The sequence below is a fragment of the Amborella trichopoda genome, chromosome 2 (genome assembly GCF_054954075.1).
Source record: "Amborella trichopoda isolate Santa Cruz 75 chromosome 2, AtrichopodaSantaCruz75HAP2 v2.0, whole genome shotgun sequence".
Classification (NCBI taxonomy): Eukaryota; Viridiplantae; Streptophyta; class Magnoliopsida; order Amborellales; family Amborellaceae; genus Amborella; species Amborella trichopoda.
The window spans coordinates 3,365,956-3,376,474 of NC_142337.1; the positions used below are offsets into that span (position 1 = coordinate 3,365,956).

Genomic DNA, 10,519 nt, shown 5'->3' on the forward strand with positions numbered 1-10,519 from the left:
GGTATTTTAATCATTATATTTTATCAAAAAAATATTTTTAATATTTTTTATAAATGCGTTCCAATGAGAATATGACACGTACCAAATTTCATATTCTTTCAATTTGTATAAAAATTTTAAAATAAAATACTTTAAAACATCATATCGAAGATCAAATTGTAAGCGACTCTGTTGATCAAAATTGTAGGGCTGGATGCTAAGGTAAGCATAAATATTTTACGCTGTAGAGGAAGTACACAAACTTTTATCGATGGTAAAAGGGTCATTGGATAGAACGAGAATTGGCAAATTTGTTAGGGTCAACCACAAAAGCAACAAACAGCAGAGCTAGGACCTTCTGGGAATAATGAATTTTTTTAAGGATATACACTACTGAGCAAAGATTCTCTCTCTTCTCTCTCTAAGTATTCCCACCTCACTCTGCACTGTACTACTCCACACTGTACTTTATACCAGCGAACAATTGTCAAGAAAAGTAGAGTAAACACTCTTCTTTTTCGAGTTGTGTCCTCTTTCTCTCTCTACTTGTATCACTGGCTCCTTTATCTCTCTACATCGAAAAACCGCCTCTCTTTTTTTTACGCATTGTTTTGCTCCCAAATTTGTTTGTTTTAAGAACTATAAAGAACCCAACTTTTTTCGCTGTACTCTCTCTCTCACTAAGATCCAGCCATGGCTTCTATCCGTGTCTTTTTCTAAGCTCCACAAGCCATCCCCTTGCAAAAAGCCCAACTCCTTTTCGACAAATTTCACCCTCTCTCCAAGCTCCCCAAGATCCGTTAATGGCTTCCTGTTCTCTCTCTGTGCTGGCCATTTCACAGTGAAAGGTGTCTTTTACAGTGGGGCTCTCTCAGTTTTATTCCCTGTGATGTGGGTGAAAGTGGGCTCTCTTGGAGAAGAGAGCCTGCCTATAATCTGCAACTCTGAAGGCTTTTCGAGCTTCTGAAAGCGGTTCTCTGGTTCTTTAATGGCGCTTGTCTTGCAAAAGGACTCAAATAAGCACATGGATACAAGCAAATATGTGAGATATACGCCAGAGCAAGTCGAGGCTTTGGAAAGGGTTTACAGTGAATGCCCAAAACCGAGCTCTCTCAGAAGGCAACAACTCATTAGGGAGTGCCCTATACTCTCGAATATTGAGCCTAAACAGATCAAAGTCTGGTTTCAGAATAGAAGGTAAATGGGTTTTTTTCCCTTGCTTTTCTCCTTTTTCTTGAACCATGTCTTTAGCTTTTTCTTCTGCTGTTTCAAGTAGCAAAATGCCATATATATGTTTTTTTTTTTTTTCCACTTTTTGCATGCTGAAGTTTTATCTTATCTTTAGATTATTTTGGTTTTGGTCCTTTTCTTGTATAGTTGCTTTTAATGTCTCATGTTTTAATGGCGACTTGGGGTTTTTTAATGGTTTATTTGTGCAGTGAAAATGGGATTATTCATTGTTGTTTTAAAAGTTTTATCCTTTATTGAATTTATTTAGGTATTTGTAGTTTTAAGAGCCATATATGGGTTCATTCACCTTATTCTGTGGCCTTTGATCTATTTTACTGAGATTTATAGGATTTTTTTTTCTGGTTCGTTTGTTGCATTTGCAGAAAGGCTTGCATTTATTTCATTCATTCACACACGCAGGCGTATTTAGGTGTTTTTGTATATTGTTTTGCTGGTTATAAAGGTCTTTTTATTCTTCATTTGATATTATTGCACTCTTTATTATGGCTTAATCTGCAAGGTGTTTTTCCTGCAATATCTGATCTAAATAAAAATGGTTCCTTTTTCATCTTTGCATGATAGATTCTTCTGCTTCCATTTTGTGCTCTAGAAATGGGTAGCGGATATAACATGGAAGGACCTATCAGAAGGCATTTATTTTCTGGCTTTCTATCTGTTTGGTTTATTTTTTGGGGTTTTTTTTCTTTTATTTATTGGTTTATGTGGTTTAAAGTTTTGTGGTTCTGCAAAATAATTTTAGTCCAAAGAGATGTTTCAGATGTGTTTTTTGTGTTGTCTGATAACCATCAAAGGTTTTGATTGCTTTGTGGTAATTATGGAGAATGGGTGCCTAAAAAAGTTGCTCTCTTCTATTGTTTATTCATAAGGCTTTCTTATTGTTTCTTTTACAGTCACTGATCTAATATTTGATCAGATTGTGATTATTGATGTATTTGCTGTTTTCTATATTTGTTTAAGATGCCGAGAGAAACAGCGGAAAGAAGCGTCACGTCTTCAGACGGTGAACAGGAAGCTCACGGCTATGAACAAGTTGTTGATGGAGGAGAATGACCGGCTACAGAAGCAAGTTTCACAGTTAGTGTATGAGAATGGCTACATGAAGCAGCAACTGCAGACTGTAATTACTTTTCTTTCGACTGCTTGTTCTTGCATGTACCATTCTATTTTTGTGTTTTTATGTTCTCTATTTATTGAGAAATTTCATTTCTGTGGATACCATTTAGAGATACTGTTTTGTTATGTATTTTGTTGGGTTTTTCAATCTGGCATTTTGGAATTTTTCCTTAAGGCCTTGACCTTGATAGAGTGGAAAATTTATCGCTTTTCGATGACTAGTTGGAAACAAGGGAAATCTTTTTGCTTGTGCCGTTGTTGGATTTTTTTTTTTTTTTTGTCTTTGATTTCTCATCCCGCTAGTTTGATTATGTGATAGCCCTCGTGGCTTTGTGCATCTTCTGATGAAAGGTCCTTAATTAACCAAATCTCATGTCCTCTGAACCTGATGGGTGGTGGTTTCCTATGGGTTCTTAGGACTTTAAGTGAGTTCTAGATGTATGAAAGATTAGCTTGTTTGTATCCTGCTTTTCGTTGTTAGCATCCTTGCTCTCTGGTGTGTATTGAAGGTTAGATCTTTTGCTTAATTTTATGATAAATGAAGCCAAAGAGTGTGCGGCAGCACCCTAGAGAAAGAGAGAGTTTTCTCTTTTAGGTTGGTATTAGTCCAAAGTTTTATGTTCTCTTAAGAGTTTTAGCTACCTGAAGAACTTTTGTAACCATCTGAAATTTTTAACTAACCTGTCTTGAGTTCTTGATCTGTTGTAAGTTATGTCGGGCTGGGAAAGTGTGAACATCATCTATGAGGGACCCCTAAATTTCTGGATATTTCTGCTATTCTCAGTTGTCAATTAAATATTATTTTATATTGTTCACAGGCATCTGTGGCCACCACAGACACTAGCTGTGAGTCAGTGGTCACGAGCGGTCAGCATCAACAACTAAACCCAACTCCTCCCCCGCATCCTCCTAGGGATGCTAATAACCCAGCTGGGTAATTTCCTAATCTCTATTCTTGTATTGGTGGATTATCTATGGATTTCTTTACATTATTTGAATGAATTGAAGCTTTCATGTCTGATGTTACTTCGTGTGGGTCCCTAACACCTGGCTGTAATATTGCCTAGTTACCAAGAGCTTTTTTTTAGTTTTTTTAATTTTCAAATGGAGATGGTTGTAATTGAAGCTGAGATCTAATTGAAACTGGCCGAAATCCAGAAGATATTTAGGTTTCCTAATGATCTTCATGGTATATTTTTGAGCATTAGGCCCACTCAAGTTTCTGAACATTGGTATCTTTTTCCTAATTTTCTAACTTTTTCTTTAAAAGAAGTGATGTCTAAGTTTGCCTCGTTCTAAAAATTATTAAAATATCTGAAACCGAACTTTGTTTCTGATTTCTAACATCCCTCCCTTTTTTGTTCTCTCTTTTACTCTGCTGGCAGACTCCTGTCAATTGCAGAGGAGACCTTGGCAGAGTTCCTTTCTAAGGCTACTGGAACTGCTGTCGACTGGGTCCAGATGCTTGGGATGAAGGTATTATTCCTTAGTTGTCCGGTTGCATTTTAATATCTCCATAAAGTTGGTGCCGTTGTTGCACATAATTCTGTTTTTCATTGGACAAACTCATTATTTTAGGTTAGTTGTCTTGGATCCAATTGCTTATCTGCTCTTGTGGTTGCTTATATCTGCCTTATGTTGCAGCCTGGTCCGGATTCCATTGGAATCGTCGCTGTTTCCCACAATTGTAGTGGAATGGCAGCACGAGTCTGTGGTCTAGTGAGTCTTGAACCTGCGAAGGTATCTTCTCTTATTTTTTGATGTTCTAGTTCTTCTAAATGATTGGTGCTTTGGCTTCACTTTCGTAAAATCAGTGTGGACCTTTCTCTCTATAATTGATAAAATAATGTCTATGGGTATGTGATGCTGTGAATGTAGTGAACCAGTGATATAGTTTTCGTTTCCCATACTTTTTTTATTGGTTTTTTATTTTCCTTGACTCCCAAATGTTTTTGTGTTGCATATAAAGGTTGCAGAGATTCTCAAAGACCGCCCGTCGTGGTTCCGCGATTGTCGTAGCCATGATGTTTTGACTGTGTTCCCAGCTGGAAATGGGGGCACCATTGAGCTGATATACATGCAGGTTTGTTTGGAAGAATGGAATATTGAATTCTTTTGATAGAATGTTTACTAGAAAGTCTTGAGGTAGAAGACATCTAAGCTTCAGTATTTGAAGTAATATCCAACTGCTAAGGGTTGATGGTGGATATGATCTGTGCATGTTTATTTGTTGAAAGAAAATGAAAGAATGAATTAGATTCAGGAAGAACCGATAAATAATAAACTCATTGGAAGTTTATCCATGCAAAATAATGAAATAAAACGGTAAATATTAGCATCTGCACGATATCTAACTGGTAACATTGGCCATTTTTAGACCTATGCTCCAACAACACTGGCAGCAGCTCGCGACTTTTGGACACTCAGATATACCACTGGTCTAGATGATGGAAGTCTTGTGGTAAGTTATCTGAACTAGAAAGGGAAAGCTTTCTATGTTCCCCCTACAACATTGATGTTCTATCCTCCCCCTTATCCAACCCTCCTTTTTTTAATGGAGGGCTAAGATTGCCCCAATCACAATGTCATGTCTGTACACTATTTTATTTTTAATTTTTTTTTCTGTAAACTATTTTGACACCAAATTTTCAAAGTTCGTTCCTCTATTAAACTCTCACTAACAAAAAATATAAAATTTTTTTTTCAATAAAATACAATGACCAAAATACCTCTGAAAGTTTAAAGGGGTATTTTGGTCATAATATTTTATCTAAAAATTATTGTTAATATTTTTTATAGGTGCGCCCCAATGAGAAGATGGCACATACCAAATTTCATATTCAGAAAATTTATATTAAAAAACTAAAAATAAAATACTTTTGAGACGTCGGATCTAAGATCAAATGGTGAGTGGCTCTCTTGATAAAAATGGATGATTGGATGGTAAGGGGAGGATCGAACTTCTATGATGTGGGGGGAACATAGAAAGCTTTCCAAACTAGAAATACACTGCTTCTCTATACTTTTCTTGCGACTCTTGTTATTGGTGTGGTTCTCTTTACCTTTTTTGCGATTTTCTCACTGCTGTCTTTTTTGGGACTCTTACTATTGGAATGTGTTGAATTGTATGTTCAGGTATGTGAGAGGTCTCTTACTTCTTCAACTGGTGGTCCTTCGGGGCCAACCTCATTGAGCTTTGTGAGAGCTGAGATGATGCCGAGCGGCTATCTTATCCGTCCATGTGAGGGTGGAGGGTCGATAATTCACATTGTAGATCATGTGGACTTAGAGGTAATTATGGACTAGTTGGTCGAATTGCATTTCATTGAAAATTGATAATTAAGAGTGGATAGAAAGGGAGGATTATAGATAGGGATATGCATTGATGACATGAAGAGGGATGGGAGTTGCCATACTGATTAACTAAAAGAAATAGTTTTAGGCCATTTTAAAATAATAAATAATGAAATGTAGTAAATGATTTTTCTTTTACATCTTCTAATTGTATAAACATCAAATGATTATTTCGCCTGAAACTTTTGCTATTCAATAATATGGAAGTGAGTTAATTCTTCCTGCAATGATGTTACATCTCTGGATAAATGGGGCAATGCATCTAGGCTCTTTTTGTAATTTGAAATACTTGAATACCTTGAAACAAGTTGTTTGGCGTTCTTGATGATTATTATTGTTATTTTTGTTCAAGATGAAGATAAAAGCGATAGTTGGATGTTTGGTTTGTAACTTTCGTGATGTTGTGTAGGCATGGAATGTCCCTGAGGTTTTACGTCCACTGTATGAGTCCTCCAAAATCCTAGCGCAGAAAATGACATTAGCCGTAAGCATATTCTCTCTGTCTCTCTCTCTCCATGTCTCTTATATCTTTCTCTGTGTAGTGAAAATTTTCATGCAATTTCTCCGTAAATGGATGTTGCATTTTAGTGTGCATGGTAGAGAACTAGAAATTGAGATTCAAAATCATTTCTTGTTGTAGGCATTGCGCCACATTCGACAAATTGCACATGAAGCTAGTGGTGAAGTTAATTATGGTGGTGGTCGTCAGCCGGCTGTACTCCGGACTTTTAGTCAGAGATTGAGCCGGTAATTATTCTGTACATGTTACACTCCAATTATTAAGAGCTGATGGTTTATATGTAGGTATGTGTCTCTGTCAGAAAAGGAGAGAGAGAGAGAGGAGAGAGTCGCTCTTAAAATATTTGAAGAAGCCTAGGTGCATTTGTTGTGTACTGCAAAATTTTGTGTCCCATAATTGATGGAACTGACTCTTTGGCCTTTTTTGCAGAGGCTTTAATGATGCTGTGAATGGTTTTGCTGATGATGGGTGGTCCTTGATGAGTAGCGATGGAGTTGAGGATGTCACTATCGTACTAAATACAAACCCAAGCAAACTATTTGCAGCCAATGTCAATTCAGCTGCAGCAATATCTACTTTCGGAGGTGGCATATTATGTGCAAAAGCTTCCATGCTTCTTCAGGTTTCTCTTTGCTTCTCTCTCTCTTTCTGTGCCCCCTTCTCTTGAACCCATATGGGAAGTACTACTTTCATTTTGCTTCGTTGGTTACTTTGTGATTGGCCTCTGTTGGGCTCAATGGTCAATGGGAATGCTTGTCAACTGACAATTTTCCTACAGCTCTAAGATAAATTCTGTTCTATTTATTTAACTTGGGTATCTTTCAAATTTATGTTTCAAATTTAATGATCTTTGTGAAGTTGTTCACTGATAAGGAAAAGTTGTGTAGAATGTTCCACCGGCTTTGCTAGTTCGCTTCCTACGAGAGCACCGCTCGGAGTGGGCTGATAGTGGGGTTGATGCTTATGCGGCTTCGAGTATGAGAACAGGGCAGTTTGTTGTTCCGGGTTCAAGAACTGGTAGTTTTCCTGGTAGTCAGGTCATCTTACCTCTTGCGCAGACAGTTGAACATGAAGAGGTAAGTGCATGCTTTCTGCATTTGATGATTGTCATGCTCCTCTCAGAATTTTGTAAGCTTCATATTTGGAAAGCATTTCACAATTGTAAGAATATCTGTAGAAGATAACTACCTCTGTCCTTTTGTTTTCTGTATTATTGTTCATGCTAAGAAAGTATCTTTATCTTTTTTAGCAAATTGTCTCTTAAGAATCCTCTCTCCTTCTTTAAATAACAATTAAAACAGAAACCCTTATCCACAACCCATTATCCATCCTGAATCTTCCCCCGTTGCTGATGCTGCCTCCTCAATGAACAAAAGTTTCATTGTGTTATAAAACTGGGACAGCGCGTTGTACTGTTACCCCAAGCCTCCATTGATGATAACTCCTTCACGCACTCTCTTCCTATGTGAATTCAAAGAAACCCTAGAATTATCTCTAATTATCAATAAATTTCTAAAGTGTGTTGGTTTGTCTGGTTCCCTATACTTTTTGGAAGGGTGTAGTTGTCTTATTAAATCACTTTTGTTCTTCCGTGATTCTTGTACTATTCTGTGCAGAACTCTCTCAGGGACTTCTCAACGAACTTTGTCTCCCTAACTAGAAAGGCTAACCATGTTATATTTAATTCACAGTTTCTTGAAGTCATAAGGCTGGAAGGTCACGGATTCTCGCAAGATGATGCTGTTTTACCGAGAGACATGTTTCTTTTGCAGGTTGTGTCCGGATTGTATTAGTATCTCTCTCTTTCTCTTTCTGTCTACTTATTTTTGTGTCACTTGACTAGGTCGTCTCACTATTTTGGTATTTTTGGATGGCAGCTTTGTAGTGGAGTTGATGAAAATGCAGTAGGTGCTTGTGCTCAGCTCGTGTTTGCCCCAATTGATGAATCTTTTGCAGATGATGCTCCTCTGCTTCCTTCAGGATTTCGTGTCATTCCTTTGGATTCAAAATCAGTTTCGTGACTCTCTCGTTCTTCTCTTCCATACAATGTGATTTCAATTTTATGGTTTTGTTATAAGCACGTTTGAAGAATGCTGTGCATATGGTCGTTCGTACGTTGTACCCAACAAGTGCTGTCCTGGTTTCATTGCTTGTGAACATAATGACTTTATTTGTTTAGATATTAATATTTGGTCGCTTGCTATGTTCTCTTGAAGTGTTCTTTTTTCTGGTATTGAGTTTTTGTTGTCTTTTATAAATTTCGTTGGGTTTTTCAACCTTTTCCTATGAACGAGTGGTACATTTGCCCCTGCTTTGCGTTCTTTTAAGTAAAGAAAAGTCTTGTTTGGTTACAGTTTAATCTTTTGGTTTTAGTATTTAATTATCCTCCCTTATGTGCTCTTCTTTTAGGTTGCCTTTTACCAGTTTGTATTGTGAATTGAACTGTGATATAATATTGCTCGCTATGCAGGATGGGCCCGGTACAAATCGAACGCTCGACTTGGCCTCTTCGATTGATGTTGGCTCCACTGGGTCCCGTCCTTCAGGAGAGTCAGGAGCGAATGGCTATACTATGAGATCGGTTCTTACGATTGCTTTTCAGTTCACTTATGAGACCCATCTTCGAGACAACGTTGTCGCCATGGCTCGGCAATATGTACGAAGTGTCATGGCCTCTGTTCAGAGGGTTGCTATGGCCATTTCACCTTCGAGGATGGGTCCCGGTCTTGGACCTCGCCCACCTCCAGGTACCCCTGAGGCGGTCACTTTGGCTAGATGGATATGTCAGAGCTACAGGTATTCCTCTCTCTAAATCAGGTACTTGCATTCTATATTTCTTTTTGTAACCTCCACACTTTCACTCTCTCTCAAACTGACAAATCCGTTCTTGTAAGAGTCATGTGCATGTGTGGACACATTCTCCCTTTGGTCCCTTTTTTTGGGATCTCTTTCAATTGATTATTTTTGTGTTTTATCTCTTTTCGCGGGTTTTTTCTCCATGTCTTATCTGTTTTTTATCTCAATCTCTTTCTATTATTCTTTGTTTAGTGATGTATTTTTGTTTTCGTGCGCGTAGGTTCCATTCTGGTGTAGAACTTCTGAGGGTGGACTCTCAAGCTGGTGATTCATTATTGAAGCTTCTCTGGCACCATTCTGATGCTATCATGTGCTGCTCTCTTAAGGTAAATCATAAAAAAGCCTATTGTTAGTTCCTTATTTCCTTATTTCTCCCTTACTTTGTGTTCATGACGTCGTGGATAGAAAACTGAGCTGATATTGTTGTGTTAATGAACTTTGTGGAACTTGTTTAAGACTGCTCTCTTTGTTTCTGATGAAATTGAAACTGCTGCAGGCTTCTCCCATCTTTAGCTTTTCGAATCAAGCTGGGTTAGACATGCTGGAGACCACATTGGTGGCTCTCCAGGACATCACCCTTGATAAAATACTCGATGAGAATGGACGCAAGGTGCTGTATTCAGAGTTCCCCAAGATCATGCAACAGGTTTGTTGCATTCTCTTTCTCTTTCTCTCTGTGTATTTGTAATTGTGAGGTGCCCTCTCTCTCTAATATTTATAATGATTGTTCTCGTCCCTAATTCTCTCTATTTGTTTTATGTGAGTTTTCTGTTGTTTCTCGTCATTCTTCCTCAAGTGCAAGTGAAATGTTAACTAAATGTAAAGTACCTGTTCTGGTAGCTTTTTTAGTTTTGTATGAGCAGTTTAAAAATCGGCAAACTGGCTTGGATCAGGGGGTCCCCTAGTAGGGATGGTCCCATTAAAAGTAATCACCCCATGATGTCTGGGAACCACTTGGTTTACTGTCGGAGTTGCGGTGATCTTCTTTCATCATCTTTGTCATTGGGTTAACATCCTAGGTCTTGCATCAGCTTGCCAACTTGGATTTGTGGTTGTGTCAGTTGGCACTCATTTCCTCTTTTTTGAAGCACTGGGTTAATCTACTATGCTTTGCAAACTTATGAACTGATCTTGTTATGTTGCAGGGCTTTGCGTATCTTCCTGCCGGTATATGTGTTTCGAGCATGGGGAGGCCAGTTTCCTACGAGCAGGCCGTTGCATGGAAGGTGCTCAACGAGGACGACTGCACTCACTGCCTTGCTTTCATGTTCCTCAACTGGTCTTTTGTTTAGATTTTTACTTTTGAAGGAAACCTTGTTAGAAACAGAGAGAGGGAGGGAGATACTCTTCTAAAAATAGTATTTATGCTTTATAACTTATGTGTTGAAGTTATTTTGGATTATTTTGGGTATGGAATGGAAGGACCTGACTTAGGTTTATTTCTGA

The 10,519-nt window shown here is 38.0% G+C and overlaps 1 protein-coding gene across 1 annotated transcript; it reads left to right on the top strand.

The window, feature by feature from the left end:
* Positions 1-663: 663 nt before the first annotated feature.
* PHV (Homeobox-leucine zipper family protein / lipid-binding START domain-containing protein) lies at positions 664-10,519 on the top strand. Its single transcript, XM_006845952.4, has 18 exons — positions 664-1,176; positions 2,188-2,347; positions 3,162-3,277; positions 3,729-3,819; positions 3,988-4,083; positions 4,313-4,426; positions 4,721-4,804; positions 5,479-5,634; positions 6,107-6,181; positions 6,338-6,444; positions 6,647-6,839; positions 7,105-7,293; positions 7,909-7,989; positions 8,095-8,229; positions 8,688-9,013; positions 9,294-9,399; positions 9,570-9,719; positions 10,219-10,519. The coding sequence occupies exons 1-18, from the start codon at positions 968-970 to the stop codon at positions 10,363-10,365; spliced, it is 2,535 nt and encodes an 844-aa protein (XP_006846015.1). The 5' UTR covers positions 664-967; the 3' UTR covers positions 10,366-10,519.